Source organism: Athene noctua, chromosome Z (assembly GCF_965140245.1).
Source record: "Athene noctua chromosome Z, bAthNoc1.hap1.1, whole genome shotgun sequence".
In the NCBI taxonomy this organism is placed as follows: Eukaryota; Metazoa; Chordata; class Aves; order Strigiformes; family Strigidae; genus Athene; species Athene noctua.
Window position 1 is genome coordinate 83,108,159 of NC_134077.1, and position 17,381 is coordinate 83,125,539.

The 17,381-nt window shown below is 50.8% G+C and overlaps 1 protein-coding gene across 1 annotated transcript; it reads left to right on the forward strand.

Annotated features, from left to right (window-relative positions):
- The first annotated feature begins 14,080 nt into the window (after window positions 1–14,080).
- Window positions 14,081–15,588, forward strand: LOC141973824 (acrosin-like). The gene is made up of 3 exons (XM_074932737.1): window positions 14,081–14,336; window positions 14,615–14,760; window positions 15,229–15,588. The coding sequence occupies exons 1-3, from the start codon at window positions 14,081–14,083 to the stop codon at window positions 15,586–15,588; spliced, it is 762 nt and encodes a 253-aa protein (XP_074788838.1).
- The last annotated feature ends 1,793 nt before the right edge of the window (window positions 15,589–17,381 follow it).

The window sequence follows — 17,381 nt, forward strand, 5'->3', positions numbered from 1 at the left end:
ACAAGCCTGCAGTGGCTGCGGGGATGGGCACTGAGAGCTGCAGCCCCCAGTTCCCAGGGCACAAGCCCAGCACTGAGCCATAAGCTTGCTCCACGCTCCAAGCCTCGCCAAAACGCTCAGCTGGAGTGAAGGCGCAAGCTGTCTCGCGGGGCTGGGTGCCCGAATATAAGCAGCGAGGGCCGTGACGTCACAGAGCAGAGCTGTGTGACGTCACAGAGCAGGGCCGCGTGACGTCACAGAGCAGGGCCGCGTGACGTCACAATGGGCTGTCCCCGCCCGCGGCGCTCGACCCAGCAGCCCTGTGGCCCCGGCACACGCCTCGGGGCTTACCGCCATGCCACTGCCCGCTCCATCCCCCACGTCTTCTGTTGTGTGCTTGGCATCGGTGCTTCAAGCCAGCCACAGAGGCCTTGGCCGTGGCTTCCTGGGGCACCATCAGGTCGCTCTGGCCGGAGGTGGCGCATTCTCCAGGCACACACAGAGGACTCCTGGGCAGCCCTGCACAAGAAGAAGGACCCCAGAACACAGCGCTCTCGACGTGGCCTCGCCAGTGCAGAATCCCTTGGAGGAGCAGCTCCCTCCACCCGTGGAAGGACTTTGCCGTAGGCAGCCCAGGGTGCCATTAGACTTCTTGGCAGCAAGGGCACATTGCCAGCTCCCGTTCAACGTTGTGTCCACTGGGACCTCCCTGTCCTCTTCTGGAAAGCTGCTTTCCCGACCGCTGGCCCCCAGCATGTCCTGATTCATGGAGCTGTTCCTTCCCAGCCACAGGACTCTGCACTTGTTGTTCTTGAAGTGTGTGAGGTTCCTGTCAGCCCATTTCTCCAGCCTTCCAGAGATGAAGGAAGGGAAGGGAAGCTAGAAAAGTACGTGACATACCCATTTCCAGTGAAGTGTTCATGCTGTATCTATGAAGAGGCAAAATAGCATTGCTGCTGCTTTGTAAACTTCCCAAGCTACCTGGCTGGGGAATAGGGGAGCCATCTATCCCTCCTGAGGTCCTTGCAGGCATGAGCTGAAGGAGAGTGAAATGCAGGCTTGGGCCACAGGGTCCTGCAGAACCACGTTTGGCCTTTTCCCAGAATAACACAGCAAAGACTTCTCATGCTAGTTTGGGTGTCGAAACAGTACTCCCCATCCACGGCATGCAGGTCTGTGTGCTCTTGGAAGCAGCTCTCATATTTGTATTTTTCCCCGCAGATAGCACACGTGGACCTAAAATGGTCTGCAGAAAGAAGAAAACAGGCCACTTCAGGAACTCTGAGGTAAAAGGCAAGCCCTCCAGACAATGCTGCCCAGTCAGGCACCCCCATGCAATTACATCCACCCCACATGCGCTGACAAATCTCTAAGGCACACAGACAACCACTGCTTCATCTTGCCCCCTGCAGGCCCCATCCTATGTGGCTTGGGGCATATTCTGATTTGTTATTTCCTATTCAGGCAGCTCCGCTCTCCACCACAGCCTCCGTAAGACCTCACAGCAGTGTAGACGCAGAGCAGCAGGCCCTGCGGAAAACTCCTTTGGAAGTTCAGGGCTACGGTAGGCAAGTACTGGTCAGGACGGGGACAAACTGGCAGAACTCAACACAGAGGCAACCTCTGAGCTCTCAGAGGTCTAAGTCTTAGTATGCCAACTACAACACGGACTGGGTGTGCCTACAGCGCTCAGAGCACACGTGGTTCTCACTGCTGCTGCTCACTGACTACTGACTGCATCCGAGATCCCTGACGGGCACGTTATAGCAGACAATACCAAAGAGAACTAACAATCCAAAACAGGCAGGACAGTAAGGTGCTCGATGAACAGGAGGGCTGATGGAGCCTGGTTCTGTCCACGTTTGTACCCTAGACAGCCTCCCTTCATCCCAGCGACAACAGACCCCCTTCACCACAGCTGTGTGGGGAAGACAGACAGATGCAAAAAGCTCAAGATGCTTATGAATTCGTTTTGGTCTGACTGGCAACAACGATCATCTTTGGATGAGCTCTCGCGTCCCTGTAAGACGAAAATGTCACTGGTCAGCTGGCTGGGGTTTCTCCATCTTCTGATGTCTGACATACACCTCGGGGCACAGACGGCCATCCATAAGTAGTCACCCCCCTGCAGCTTGCAGCGTTATACTCGGCAGCCAACCACAGTAGCCGATGGGTTGGGTGCTACTAGCCCACTGCAAACAAGCTAAAACACATCAGCTCGTGTAGCCACAAGGGATCTTGAAACTAGTGCGTTTTACTTCACAACCGGAGCAAGCTGGGAGTGTACCTGTCAGCTACCGTGGCTCCACAGATGAGCTGCCGTTCAGGAAGCTCCCCCCCAGCAGCTCCGTTGTTTGTACTCATGTATCGCACACGAGGAGCAAAGGCAAGGCCCTGGATTTACCTCTGCCACAGCGTGTTCAACACACCAGAGTATGCACTTTAAGTAAGCCGTTATTGTACTTCTCAATAGTTTCGTTTTTAAAATAAACAACTATTGTAAGCTACTACGCACTGGTACAGCCTCACCACTCACTCGGGTTCACTACTGCATCCCATCAGCTCCTGGGCTTCCAGCACTAAGCAAAGAAGCACTTTCTGCCCTTTATTCTGCTTGGCAGAATGAAAGTAGAAGCTGTACTGATCCAGAAGAGAAAAATGCCAGATGTGAAAGGTGTTAAACAGCTGGGCACTGGAACCGTGCCCCTGTGCTACCAAAAATCCTGGAAGCGTAATCAGAGCACAGCAACGCTCGGCTAAATCTAAGGGATTTGTAGGAGTCTAGGCTGAACAAGCGAGACAGAGCCCCGGCGCACGTACCGGGATGAAAAGGATTCACTGCTTCAGACAGTGCACTGCTTAAGGAAGAGGGGGAGGAGACGCACAACACGACTGCGAGAGCATTCTAGCGATAAAAGCACTGGTGGGTCACGTGTAACTAGGCTTCATTCTATAATCTTGCGCAGCCTCCTTCTGGGGTCATACCACAGCGCCGAGGGTCTCAATCTACCCTGGACCCTTTCTGACAGCAAGCGGAACCTAGCGACTGCTAGTGAATATCTGTCTCTCTAGCTGGTGCAAAAATGAAACACGGTCAATTGTTAGCAAAGAAAATTCATCGCATGTCATCAGTAATCAGTCCCACATCGCTGGGTGTCCCCAAGATAAGCAACCAACCTCCTTGTTGAAGTGCAAGGAGCCATGTGGTAGGCAAACTGAAGACCAAATACCAAACACTTTCAATACCTCCATTTGGAGGAAGAAAACTATGACGGCCTTAGTCTGCAACAAAAGTGCTCGATAGGTAAGGAGACTTGTCAGAACAGAATACAGTGAATACTAGAGGCACACCTGTTGCACACCTCAAAGAGCTCTACCCAGCATGACAGAAACCCTGACTGGAAACAGTTACATACATCATCCAGACGACATCCCTGCAACGCTGACAGCACATCCCGTTAAGGCTGCAGAACGATGGGGTCTCCACACAGCGGGCTGTGGGAGCTTCTTCTCACACTCCTCCGGGATGAAGAACAATTCTCACCTGACACAGGATTCAGGCTGACCTTTCAAATGCATGAAGCCACAAAAGCGACTTGATAGAGGAGCTCTCACGGCCACCAGGCACTTTGCAGATGCTCCTGAATCCTGAGCGATCCTACTCTTACAGAGCACTGCAGCAAGAGCTGTCTAGTAGGCACAGCCTCCAAATCTGGAAGGGCACAGCTGCCGAACGTACACCGATTGCAATTGCTGAATTGCACAGATTGCAACAGCCTCCTGAATTATTCCTAAAATCCGTCAGTGTTCCAGGTCCCGGTCGAGAGAAAAAAGCAGCAAAATTAAGGAAGAAGAGAGGGCAGTCTGGCCAGCACTAGTTGTCCTGCTCCACAGTCAGGGTGGCACCTTAATTTATGACTGTAGCCTTGAAGAAGAGCTAGAAGATTGGTGAGAGAGAAAATCACCCAGCACCAGACAGCTGGATAATTGCCCAAGAAGCAAAAACAGAAAGGTAAAGGTGGTAGGGGGAGATCATGACTGCCGACTCAATCGGACAAAAGGGTTGACGCACCCCATTCCCCCTCAGAGCACGTGCAGAACCTGCCTCCACCTTTTCCTCATCTCTCATGCAAATGAGTTTGTGGAATACCTGCCTGTCTTGGTCTCGTATGTAAATTGGCCGATGAGATGAACTTCAAATGCGACAGAAAACTTTGCTGGGTGTGCACCCACCAACCCAGCTTACCGGACCTGCCATGGTGATCCAGATTCTGGTCTCCTTTTCCCTTCCTCTTCCCCTCCCCTTCTCCCTCCCCCTTCCCTTCCCATTCCATTTTCATGTTTCTATTCCCTTTCAAATGCACACAGGCACATCCATATGCACAGGACATCCTCTTTGGGGGTCCTGCCTGGAGTCTCCTTATGCCACTATTATTAGTGCAATGAGTTGTTATGTTATCTAAATCAGATCTGGGCATGTACACTCCTTTTCTTGCCCTCCAATGGGTTGGTGTTTTGCCAATTATTAGGCCTAGCATAAAGGACACAGCCAGCATAAAGATGAACCAATAACCAAATTGTATTTGATACAAAAGGGTCAGTACAGGGGTGAGCGCTGGGGGCACAAACAAGTCAGCCAGATTATACATAATGGACATCAATCCCACTGACCCCAACAACGACACCGCACGACCAGCAATGGGTGGGATAACTGGTGAGATGCAGTCTCCCATAGAAGGGACGGGAGACAACCGAGCCAACAGGCCAAGGACGTAAGACCAAGGAAGCCACACACTGAATCTCTACACAGCCCGCGTTTACAAAAGCCAGACCTGACTGGAGCCCAGTCTCAGGGAGGTGGGAGGTCCTTCCCCTACAGGGAACTCTGCACAGCGCATCCACCTCACAGACAGACACTGCCCCTCCCTGCAAGGGGTCCCAGCTTTTATCCCTCAGTGGGACACCTGACCTTGGGTTACTCAGTGCGGGACACCTGGGGGTCCTTTACCCAACGGTAGTAGATTCTTCTACTCACAGTGCACCTTGGAAGAACATCCTTGTCCAAGAAACAGCTTTGCATGGAGTGTAGTGCTTAAAAGTTCATATTGTTTATGAATGATGAATGAGTTATTTACAGTAATTTTTAATCAGATATGCTCCCTTTGCAAGTCAATGTCGCTCTGCTCCACTTTCCTATAGTTACTCCTCTCTCAAATTCTGCATTGGTTTGAAAATCCAAGTCCAAAACTGCGTGCAGACTGCACACAATACCTAGTAGCTACAGGGTCAACCTCTGCCCTCGTTTAGCGTGGGCTTCATCGATCTCTAATGTAATAGTCGTTACATTAGAGTCTGGGTTGTTTTGTATCTACACTCATGCTTTCTTAGCCGTGTTGACCCTTGCACAGGCACGCAGAAAATAATGCAGGTAGAACTTCTTGCTGAACTTTGCAACTATGGCTCTCAGCACGTACAAGCCAAGATGTAAAAATATGAGTAGTGATTTCGGGGGTTTCAATGGGACGTCATTAAGCGGCCTGACTGACGGTCGACAAAAGGGATTAATTTATATGGTGACCTGCTGTATCGAGGGGTGTCAGTCAGTGACCTTACAAGTCCTTTCCACTCTTACGTACTGGATCTGGACCCTGAGAAACTGCCTTCAGAGTGATAATTGCCAAAAAGCACTGGCAGTTGCTTTAATTCCTCTTCAGAGGGAGTAGGGGTGTGGAGTGGCAGTGTAACACCTTTTACATGGTCAGCTTCAAAAGCAGAATTGATAGTTAAATCGCCCTTTTTTTTTTTTTTTTTCCCCCCCTCTGGAACTGTTATGAAGCTGTGTGTATCTTTCTTTAAAATAAGAAGTGTGATGCTGCCATACTGACGTGTCAGACATCCAGAATGCCATGCTGGCAGGCCATCATTTTTGGGTTTTTTGGTAACTTGAATGCTATGAAGGCTGAGAAGGTAAAAAGGAACTTTCCTTCCCTACCCGTTGCTGACAAAAGGCTGAGGCTCCCATGTGTGTGAAGTCCTTACATGGCAGCAAATGATTGCTAATAGGATACTCAGCCTGTCATCCCTGGATCACTGGTTCAAGCACAGGTCAGGTCAGTAGCAGTAAAGTCGCTACTCTCTGGCTATTGGTGTCATCTGGCTTGTGAGATGAACCGAAGTGCATGTCGGAATGTTGAACCCAGGCAACCATAGGATTGCTGTTTCCATGTGGCAGATTGTAAATGCTATAAACTTAATGGTAGTATCCTAAGGAAATGAAAATACCAGCAGGTCTTCCACATGTCTGCGGATAATAGCGGCTGATGTGAGCTGTCCTCAGTGTCCACAGAGTGACGTCTGTGACTTCAAGCCCTGGAAGAGGCATTTGCTGCCTTTAAACCATGTATGAGAGTTCTTACCCTGTCTGAGATGATCAGTACTTTTGGTTTTATTATGCTGGCGATATGATGCTGGCCTATCAAATTTCTGGGTGTTAAAGGAAGATTTTCTGGGATTCATTGCCGTCTGTATCATCAGGGTGGAGATACTCAGTTTCTTTGCTTCATAGAGCACAAGAGCTTACTGCTGCAGACTGCATCTGTTGAGATTCACTCCTTTATCAAAACACAGGATTGTAATACAGGCTGGGAAAGAAGCCTGGAGTAAAGTGAGGTCACTGATTATTTCTGTTATGCTGCAGCAAGGGAAGGGACCATTATGGAAAGAGTGTCATTTGGGGAACTCGTAATGAATTAATATTTTCTTTAGAAATGCCATGCTTTCAGTATAAGAAAAAGTTCTTGCTTCTGTGTCTATATGAAGGTAGTATTGTAAATTAAAAAATAAAAACTCACCAACCAAAAACCCAAAACAAAGGAAACACCTTAATAGTAAACTGCAGTGGCAATGAATTTTATGTGTGTAATACCTCTGGAGGGACCAGGGTTCACATCAAATCTTTACAGAGCCAGAATATCAGGGCTGTCTATAGGAGACGCAAACACTTCAGTGGGCCTCTGAAACTCACCACCTTTGCTTTGCCCTGTGAGTGAAACCCCAAGAAACTGAAGAAACCTGCGATCCGTACGCCAGCTGCTTATCCAAACGCCAGCACACACACAGGCCTTGCTGAGCAGACCCTTTGCTTGTGCTGCGCTCTCAAGCGTCTAAGGTGCTGCCTGCACTTCCTCATCAGTGAATATCCCCAACATACTGTCGCGGTGTCTGATGGCTGCTGGTGGAATCAAAGGAGGCCCCTCTTCTAAGCTCAGAGAAGATCGTGGTACGGGCAAAAATGCGTGAAGAGGAAAGGCCAGTGGTGGATTTGGACACGGTTGCGACAAATACGCAGCACAGCGCGTACACAGTTGGAAAAGCAAAAAAGGCTTCAACGCCCTCTGCTATCACCTCACTAGTTCCTAGGCACTGAAGGCTGCACCCACTCCCACAGGGCAGAATAGCAGAGCCCTTCAGCGGATGGGCTCAGGTGAGCCAAGCAGAGAACAGCTAGAAATAACACTGCCAAGTGGTGAGACCTGGCTGTAAATTCAAACGCCATTTTGACTCATGAAGCTCCAACAGCTAAAGACAAACCTAAAGCAAAATCAACATGACTGTAGGCTAAGCACTCGTATCCTGGGGCTATTTTTCCGCCTGATGAGAGAGAATGAGCTGATCAAAACCACACACTTCGTAGAGAGCAGCCAGTTTAGTGCTGCTTCGGCAAGCCTACAGTTCGTTCCCAGTAGCTAACCTGGTTTAGAAGCTGGTAACACCATCACTAACCTTCGCTTCGACCTGAAGCGAAACCTGTCCACCTCCTGGTGATACTGCACCCGCCCTACGAGCCAGTGCAAGTTTACCTCTAGTGTTCTGGTGGTGCTGTCCTGGTGATGAGCTGTGACTCATTTCCCATTAAGAGGCACAAGCCTTGTTCCAGACTTCCCTGGGAAAGCAGCAGAGCAGAGGCACTGTTGTGCTGGCTCAGCATACAGTGGCCAGTTGAAGTCCTACCAGGCAGCTGCAGGGAAGCCAGGAGCCCACTGCAACTGGCCGTAGGAGGAGCCAAGAGCCAGCAGCAGCGAGCCGGCCGAGAAAGAGCAGAGCAACACCACCGTGCCAGGGTCACGCCCGCCAAGGCTAGCCGAGTGCTTCAGCAGCAACAGCCTGGACCAACTCCAAATAGGAATGGTTTCTGCATTCACATTTCCGAGTAGCTTGTTAGGTTACCAATACCAACACTCTGGAGGATTATGTCCCTTCAGTAAATTGATGAGGTTCAAAGATAAAGGAAAAAAACAAAACCATAAACAACCACAAAAAACCCCCTTCAACCACTATTAGTTTAAATCCATCCATCTGAAATCTGTCTTCAGCAAGCCCACCTTCTGCTGTTCACTGCTATCTCTTCCCATATACCTGCCCACATAACGCGGTAGATCAGTAAATCCTGAGAACGTTTACTATAAAATGCAGCTTTCCAGTACTGAATTTCATGTTCATTTTAGCTGATATTCTTCAGGGCCTGCGTGCATACATACAAATTATTGCTGACAAAAATCTCTCCCTAGTGAAGTAGGGTGCATTACACAGATAAGATCCGACACGCTTGTAAGCGAAATCCAAAGTTTGAAGAAAGTAATTTTGATAACTATTTCTTTGTCCTGGGGATAATAGTTGAATCTCACACCAATATTTCCTCTGCAGCAGTTTCACCTTCCAGTCAGGTTTTGTATGTTGATGCACACAGGTTCAGGTACAGTAGTTGGTACATAACTCTAGCAGGAACCCCCTTAGCTGCAGGACGAGGCTGTGAGACAAGACACACACCAATAGGGTTAACAGTCAAGCTCCGATGTTTATTAGAAAAACAAGTCCTTATATATTCTTGTGACAGCAAATCCGTGTGTTGCTCTGGCGCATGCTCATTTCAAAAACTCGTTCCTCTCAGCACTTTCAACAAGCGCTACTAAGCGTGCACAACTGGTAGGTAAATTTCTGCTTTGTTATTCTACAGATTCCTTTCTTATCTGTTTCTTCCCTAATGAGCAAAAATACTTTCGCTTTTAGCCATCGTTAATCTAGATGCCGTTGGTCTTCTAACACAAGCGCTTCATTAATTTAGACATCGTTAATCTTCTAACTTGAATGCTGATTCAATTAGCACAGACTCGCAGCGAAAGAAGAAAAATCACATCAGCCTGCGTTAGACCCTTTTAATCGCCTCAGAACTACTCTATGAAAATACAGTTTAAGGAAGCGAGAGGCATCTGATCTGTATAAGGTACAGGATTTTCCTTGGGGATTCTGAAAGAAACCACCTCATCCTCCTCTCTCCTCACAACGTGTTCTTTCTTCTTCCCTTGGGTCAGTATTTCTGACCACAGAGCTACACGATCAGACACTTGAACTGACTTACCGAGCCAAAAACTGACACAGCAAAGATTAACTTCAAAAGAGTAGCCTAAACAACTCACAGGAACTGTGCACTGAGCAGAAAGCTCGTTAGTCCCCTTTGAATAGCCAACAAGAGTCGGTAAGGGGAGGAAAAATCGGACAAGATTGCCACCTTCTACTGAAAAGAGACAGGCACTTACAAGCAAATATCCCCTGTGGCGTACAGGGGCAGCAGCTGAAAAGGGGTAAGAAACGACAGCAAAGTCCCTAGAGAGTACACAGACAACTTTTTTAGCCGGGAATAAGCATTTAGACCGTTGGATTTCAGAAGTTTATCAAACACATGCTCTCCCAGAAGTGTTTTCTGAAGCACATCACCCTACCATTAACTCTACAGACAAGGTTAAAATACAGGATGCACCGACTGGTACCGAAAAAGCCGGTCGAGGAAGAACTGCACGTTCGGTGGAGAGATCCCCCGTGCACCCAGCACTGCAATAAAGAATGCTGCTTTCCAGTACTCTGATTCTGAGTCTTAGAGAGTTCTTCCTTGACCGGCTTTTTCCATCCGCTTTTGGCAACCCGCAAGGGACTCTGCTTCTGAAGCCTGACAGATCCTGGCATCATGGAACCTCAGCTGGCACCAGGGATTTCTCGGAGAGGTGCTGCTCCGCTTGTAGTATAGGGCAGAGGTGATTAAAATTGACACGGGATGAAACAGAGGAAGATTTAAAGATGTTGACTGTGCCAGGATTGTAAGTAACAGACAGGAGAGATGAAGGGATGCAGAAAAAAGATGAAAGAGACAGTGAAGAAGAGGCAGTAGTGGGAGGGGAGGCGGGGAGTTCTACGCCTATTGCAGAAAGGACTCGGAGCAGACAAAAACCGGGTTTGCACGGTCCCGTTTTTGTACAAGTCCCGTCTTCAGTTGCTGACAGACTTTGGGTCAGAAGAAGGAACGGGACAGCTAGCCTATTTATTTATGGGGCAGGCATCAGACAACATCGGGCAGAAGTTACAGAAACTGCAGGGAGCAGAATCTGGGGATTTAGGAAAAATGCTGGATGCTGCTTGGATGGTATATGGAAACAGGGAAGAGGAGAAAAAGAGGACAACGCTAAATTAGTAGCAGATTTAAAGGGTATTTGCAAAGACAGAGGAAATGTCCAGTTTGGAGGAAATATGAGAGGTGGCATGCGGGGTAAAGGAAAAAGACACAGACTGCTAAAAAAGGACTGCCAGAAGGAGTGCTTACTGTAAAAAGGATGGTCCTTAGAAGAGAGAGTGTCCAGTTGTAGCAGGAAATAAGGAGGTGGCGCCCATTGTGGCACTAGAGGACTGAAGGGGAGCGGAGCACGCTTCCCCAGCAGAGCCTCTGGTTACAATCAAGCTGGGAAATGAGGAGATGGAGCGCTCGGTGGAGACAGGGGTGACCTTCTCTGTTTTAAATACAGAGAGGCAGAATGAGGATCAAATATGGTAACATTTGTTGGTGCAACAGGGTAGGCAGAACAGAGACCATTTTTTCAACCTCTAAGATTTAAGAGTAGAAAACAATGGGTAACTCATGAATTCCTTTACCTACCAGGAGCTCCAAAACCTCTGATAGGTCGAGACCTATTAGAAAAATTAGAAGTCCAAATTCAATTTGAGGATGGGGATGTAGACGTATTCATACCAGAATCTAAATATATCCAGGCTTCAATATTTTTGTTACAGGAGGACAAATGGGATCAAGAAGAAATACCAAAAGAGACAGAAGAAGCAGTAATCCCTCTTGTTTGGGCCAGAGAGGAACCAGGGAGACCCCCGAAGGCTGAACCTGTAAAAATAACACCAGATTCGTCACTGGTAAGATTGAAAGAGTATCCCTTGAAAATTGAGGCTAGGTTGGAATTGTTACCTCTCATGCAAAAATTCTTAAAATATGGTTTATTAAGAGAATGTGAGTCTACATATAATACCCCCCTTCTGCCAGTAAAGAAATCAGATGGAAAGACCTGTAGGATGGTTCAGGACCTAAGAGCCATCAATCAAATAGTACAGGATATTCATCCAGTCGTAGCAAATCCCTATACTCTGCTCACCACACTGACAGATAAACAAGGATGGCTTACTGTACTAGATTTAAAAGATGCCTTTTTCTGCATTCCCGTGGCCCCAGAAAGCCAAGACTGATTTGCCTGTGAAGGGGAAAACCCCGAAACAGGGAGAAAGACTCAGTATACTTGGACTGTACTTCCACAAGGATTTAAGAACAGCCCAACGATTTTTGGAAACCAGCCGGCTAAAGAACTTGAAATTTGGTGACTGGAAAATCAAGAGGGTATTGTTCTTCAGTATGTGGATGATACTCTATCAGCAGGGAACACCAAGGAGGAATGTTTGCAGTTGACAATCAGCCTTTTGAATTTCTTGGGGATGAGAGGTTACCGGGTATTGCAGGCAAAAGCCACAATTGCCCAAGAGAATATAACGTATTTGGGTTTTGAAATTTTTCAGAGACACCAACAGCTGTCAGCCAGGAGGAAAGAAGCCATCTGTCAGCTACCGGCACCCAAAGCCCTTGGGGAACTGCGAACTTTTCTTGGAATGACTGGTTGGTGCCGTTTATGGATCGATCATTATGGACTGATGGTAAAACCACGGTATGAAATATTGGCAGCTTCTGCTGACTCTTGTTTCACATGGCCTGAGGACGGGAGGAAGTCCTTCAAGGAGCTAAAACAGTCACTGTTAAAGGCACCAGCACTGGCATTGCCAAATCTTGAAAAGCCTTTTGAACTGTTTGTCCATGAGAAGAAAGGAATAACCCTGGGGGTGCTGGCACAATTTCTCGGGTCCTTATGCCGGGCTGGGCGGTTGCATCTTCTCTAAACAATTGGACACTGCAAGTCAAGGGTGGCCAGGATGCCTGAGGGCAGTGGCAGCAGCAGTGATGTTAATCCAAAAGGCCTGGAAGTTCACCCTAGGGCAGCAAATAACAGTCTATGTACCTCACATGGTAATCACAGTTTTGGAACAAAAGGGAGATCATTGGCTGTCTCTGAGCCAAATGCTCAAATATCAGGCCGTCTTATTAGATCAGGATGACACTAAATTAAAGACAACGGCCATACCGAATCCTGCAACTTTCTTGTCTGATGAGCAAAATGAGAGGGAGGCCTTAGAGCACGACTGTCTACGAACAATTGAGGAAGTGTGTGCCAGCAGGACAGATTTAAAGGTACACCTTTCCTAAACCCTGATTCGGAACTATATAACAGATGGAAGCAGTTTTGTTATGAATGGACAACGTGCGTCTGGATACGTGGTGACTACTGTGACTGATGATGTGGAAGCCAAATCATCGTCACCGAATGCATCCGCTCAAAAGGCTGAATTAATTGCCTTGGCTAATTGAGCGTTAGAATTCAGCAGAGAGAAGGTGGTGAACATTTGTCCTGACTCATAATACGTGTTTGGAGTAGTTCATGCCCATGGGGCTATCTGGAAAGAGTGAGGACTTTTAACCTCACCGGGAGCTACAATCAAACACAAGGAAGAAGCCTTAGAGGTTCTTGAAAGCGTGCTCTTGCCTACTGAAGTTGCTGAGATGTATTGTAAGGCCCACCAAGCAGGAGACGGTGAACAACAGCGGAGGAAGAGATTGGCTGATGAGGCTGCTAAACGGGCTGCACAAAAAGGCGTCCTAACAGAGGTTCAGGCGTTAGTTCCAGAACGTCAGTTAAATTTACCTGAAGAGCCGAACTATGACAAAGAAGATGTAAAATTAATTGTCTATAAATGTCTGTCCACAGAAGCCAGGATGCCAGCAGGAAAGTCCCACAGCTTCCATGAGCTCTGAGGCTGCCACTCTTCCAGCCACGGCCTCCAGGGACCCAGCCCTGCTGAGCAAACGCAACGCACGGAGCTGACCCCTGCTTTCCTCCCGTGACTGCCCTGCGCTCCAGCATGTGAGCACGGCTCCACCGTACAGCTGCAGAAGGCAGACTGACGAGCTGTGGCCAGTACAGGATGTGCCAAAGCCATGGACAATGGCACGTGGGGCTGAGAGCAGGAGCAGCCTCCTCTGTCGAGGGCTTGCAGCTGCATGCCCTTGGCCACACGTACCAGGTGCCACAACTGCCCTTGCCTGGCCCAGAACAGCAAGAGAACTCAAGAGACAGCAAGGACAGGAAGCCTGACAGAGGGTGTCGCTGGGGCTGACATGGCCCCTGTGGACAGTGCTGCACCTGTGCTGCACGGCGCTTTGTGCGGGAGGGCTGACACTACTTGGGGCTGCTTGGTTTATTGGGCTGGCACAGCCCTGCTCGCCTGCCGCGGCTGTAACCAGATCGGCTCTGCGACACCCAAACGCACATACTGCCTGTAGTAGTTACGTTCTCTGCCGTACGTTTGTGGGGAAGGACCCGGTGGCGAAGGGCTGCGGAGAGCAGGGTGGCAGTGAACTTCCCGAAGAGGCTGTGGTGCCACACGGGGTTTTTTTCCTGCTAGCCATTAGCAGGCTGTGCTCAGAGCCGGGCACTGCTGCTTCCACGGGGCCTGCACACCCTCATCCCACAAGCAGAGCATTCAGCGGGGGTCTGTCGGGGGCGCCCGATCCCAGCTTCTGCTTCCCCTCCTGCTTGGGAACTGCTGGGCTGCTGCAGCGTGTGGCTGGAGTCCCTCTGAGCCCTCTCCCCATCTGCCTTCCAGGCACATCACCATGTGGCGCGTAGTGATCGGGGCCACCCAGCTGACTCAGCTGGGCCCGGAGGCCCAAGTGCGCAATATTAAGCGGCTGCTGGTTCACGAACACTACAGCAGCATCTCGGAGAGCAACGACATTGCGCTGCTGGAATTGGACCGGCCTGTCCAGTGCAGCGACTCTGTACAGCTTGCCTGTGTGCCCGACGCCTCGCTGCGAGTGTCACAGCTGACAACCTGCTACGTCAGCGGTTGGGGGTCCACGACCGCAAGATGTGAGTTCCCAAAGGCTGCTTGTGTTCTGAGTGCAAGCTGGGCACTCTGGGGAGATGGGTTGGGCTTCCTGACAGCAGAGGCGAGAGCCAGAGTCTGGCTGCGGGGACGTGTGCCCATAGAGAGGGGCCTGGCCCGGGGCCCAAGGCGAGACAGAAGGGAAACGCCCCTACAGTGTCTCTCACAAGGCAAAGCCAAGCCCCGGGGAAGGGATTCACTCAGACAGGGCAGGAGACCTGGCAATGAGCTGCTGGGCGTTAATTCCTTTCTGTGCTCACAGCTGGAGGATCAACTGATGTCCTGCAGGAGGCCAAGGTCCGCCTCATCAATGTCAAGCTCTGCAACAGCAGCCGCTGGTACGGAGGAGCCGTCCACCCCCACAACCTGTGCGCCGGCTATCCGCAGGGCGGCATCGACACCTGCCAGGTAGGAGCCTGCGACAAGGCGGCGCCCGGCGGCGCAGGCAGCCCCGGCACAGCCGCCCAAACACACCCCGGCGCAGGCTTGGCCTGGCAAGCCACCCTCCCACCGCTGAGTCCCCACCGCTGGCGCGGCTCACCTCCCCTTCCCCAGCTGCAGGTCCTTGCCCCGGGCCCCACTTGTCCCGGAGGCCCGGGACTCTGCCCAGAAAGCCCATCGCGCGCTCCTGGCAGCCCGCAGGTCCCGATCCCAATCCCGAAACATCCCTCTTGCACACATCCAGCATCACTGTGCAGAGAGGAGAGAGAGCCCTACCCCACAGGCGTACTACCCTCTCCCTGACAAGGGGCCCCAGCACCTGAGCAGAGCCTCTCTGTGCAGCGGATACAGCCCTGGCAGGTGCCGTGAGAGAGAAGGGGCCAGGCCTAGTGCTGCCAGCGGTCACCTTAATCCTCCCTCTCTCCTCCGCTGCAGGGTGACAGCGGTGGGCCTCTTGTGTGCAAAGATAACAACGCTGACTACTTCTGGCTTGTTGGAGTGACCAGCTGGGGGAGAGGCTGTGCAAGAGCAAAACAGCCTGGAGTCTACACCTCCACTCAGCACTTTTACGATTGGATCTTGGTACAGATGGGACTGCGCCCAGCAGCAACGGCTGCTCCAACGCCACGGCCAGTCGTCACCTCGACCCCCTTTCAGAGGCCAAGGCCAAAACCGACGCAAGCGGGCAGCTTTACGCCCTGTCCTTTTGCACGCCAGAAGCTGCTGGAATTCTTTAATCTGCTGCAGGAGCTCCTGCAGGTCCTAAGGGGGCAAAAGGCTCCAGCAGCAGCATGAGCAGGACCCAGTTACCCAGTTCAAGCTGCAGCGCACCACCGCCATCTCCTGCTGGGGCACTGCCTGCTGAGCCAAAGGCAGCCTCAGTGCCAAAGGCCTGCTCGCTCCTGCCCACGCCCACAAACGCTGGAGCTGAGCCTTCAGGTTCTTGAAATAAAGTTGCCGGCTTTCACAGTTAACCATGCCTCAGTCCAATTCAGTCTCCTGTGCAAGGCAAGGATTCCATGCCTGCCACCTGCAAAAAGGAGGCTGCAGGCAGACAAGTCGGGCACAAAGGGAAAGAGTCAGAAGGGCTGGTCAGAGGGGAGGGGGAGGGTGCGGTGGGAGAAGGGGGCGAGAGGTCTTGGGGACAGGAGTTGGAAGCGCAAAGTGTCTTATGCCAGCTACTGCTGGGATCCCTCTGTGTGTGTGTGTGTGTGTGTTTATGTGTGTGTCTGTGTTTGTGTGTGTGTGAGCGCAACTTGAAACTGGACTCTGTTGTGACACAGGAGACACGGATGTGGAAAGACCCAAAGAAGTCTTGCACCGATCACAGAATCGTCTAGGTTGGAAAAGACCTTGAAGATCATCCAGTCCAACCTTTAACCTCAACTGACCGTTCCCAACTCCACCAGATCCCTCAGCGCTATGTCGACCCGACTCTTAAGCCCCTCCAGGGATGGGGACTCCACCGCCTCCCTGGTCAGCCCGTGCCAACGCCCAGCAACCCCTTCTGGAAAGAAACGCTTCCTGACATCTAGTCTAAACGTTCCCTGGTGCAACGTGAGGCCATTCCCTCTTGTCCTATCGCTTGTTACTTGGTTAAAGAGACTCATCCCCCCTCTCTGCACCCTCCTTTCAGGCAGCTGTAGAGGGCGATGAGGTCTCCCCTCAACCTCCTCCAGACTGAACCCCCCCAGTTCCCCCAGCCGCTCCCCAGCAGACCTGTGCTCCAGACCCTGCACCAGCTCCGTTGCCCTTCTCTGGACACGCTCGAGTCATTCAGTGTCCTTTTAGGAGTGAGGGGCCCAAAACTGAACCCAGTCATCGAGGTGCGGCCTCACCAGTGCCAAGCCCAGGGGTCAGATCCCTTCCCTGTCCCTGCTGGCCACGCTAGTGCTGACACAAGCCAGGATGCCATTGGCCTTCTTGGCCCCCTGGGCACACTGCTGGCTCCTGTTCAGCCGGCTGTCAATCAACACCCCCAGGTCCCTCTCTGACTGGCAGCTCTCCAGCCACTCCTCCCCAAGCCTGTAGCGCTGCTGGGGGTTGTTGTGGCCAGAATGACTGGGTGAGGAGCTTGACATCCAGGCACAGATATTACACGGACTTAATTTCCATGCTGTTATTTGAGGCATCTCGGCACATGCTGTGCTTGTGAATCTAGGGAGTGAAGGGGAGTTTATGCTTCTCTAGTACAAATCTAACCCTGATCATCTGGAAAGGCAGAAAAGGACTGGCCTGTGCTCATGTTTATGTAAGTGGTTTGACAAGTACATGGGCTCTGGTAAAGGCATCGCTCTAAGTCCATCTGTTTTGCCGTTCACATTAATTGTGTAAGTCTGTGTGTGTGTCTGTGTACTTGGCTCTTCCGAATGCAGCATCAGTGTCTTGAACCAGAAGCCTTCTCGGGACGCTTAAGGTCTCGCCCTTCAGAACAACAACAATCCGGGCACAGGGAGAGGCCAGGTGACAGTTTAGGTGCCGACCCTGGCACCGCAGGGGCTCAGTGCAGGGAAAGAGCTGAGACAACGTTTGGACTTAATCCCCTGCCACCCAACAACCAGAGTGTACCTCTGGGCTCATTCTCCAAG

Excerpts from the sequence above, each read along its gene's own strand:
- LOC141973824 (XM_074932737.1), top strand. The coding sequence starts at position 14,081 with ATGTGGCGCGTAGTGATCGGGGCCACCCAGCTGACTCAGCTGGGCCCG. Across the intron at positions 14,337-14,614 it reads GGGGTCCACGACCGCAAGAT|CTGGAGGATCAACTGATGTC; the intron begins GTGAGTTCCCAA and ends CTGTGCTCACAG. Across the intron at positions 14,761-15,228 it reads GCGGCATCGACACCTGCCAG|GGTGACAGCGGTGGGCCTCT; the intron begins GTAGGAGCCTGC and ends CCTCCGCTGCAG.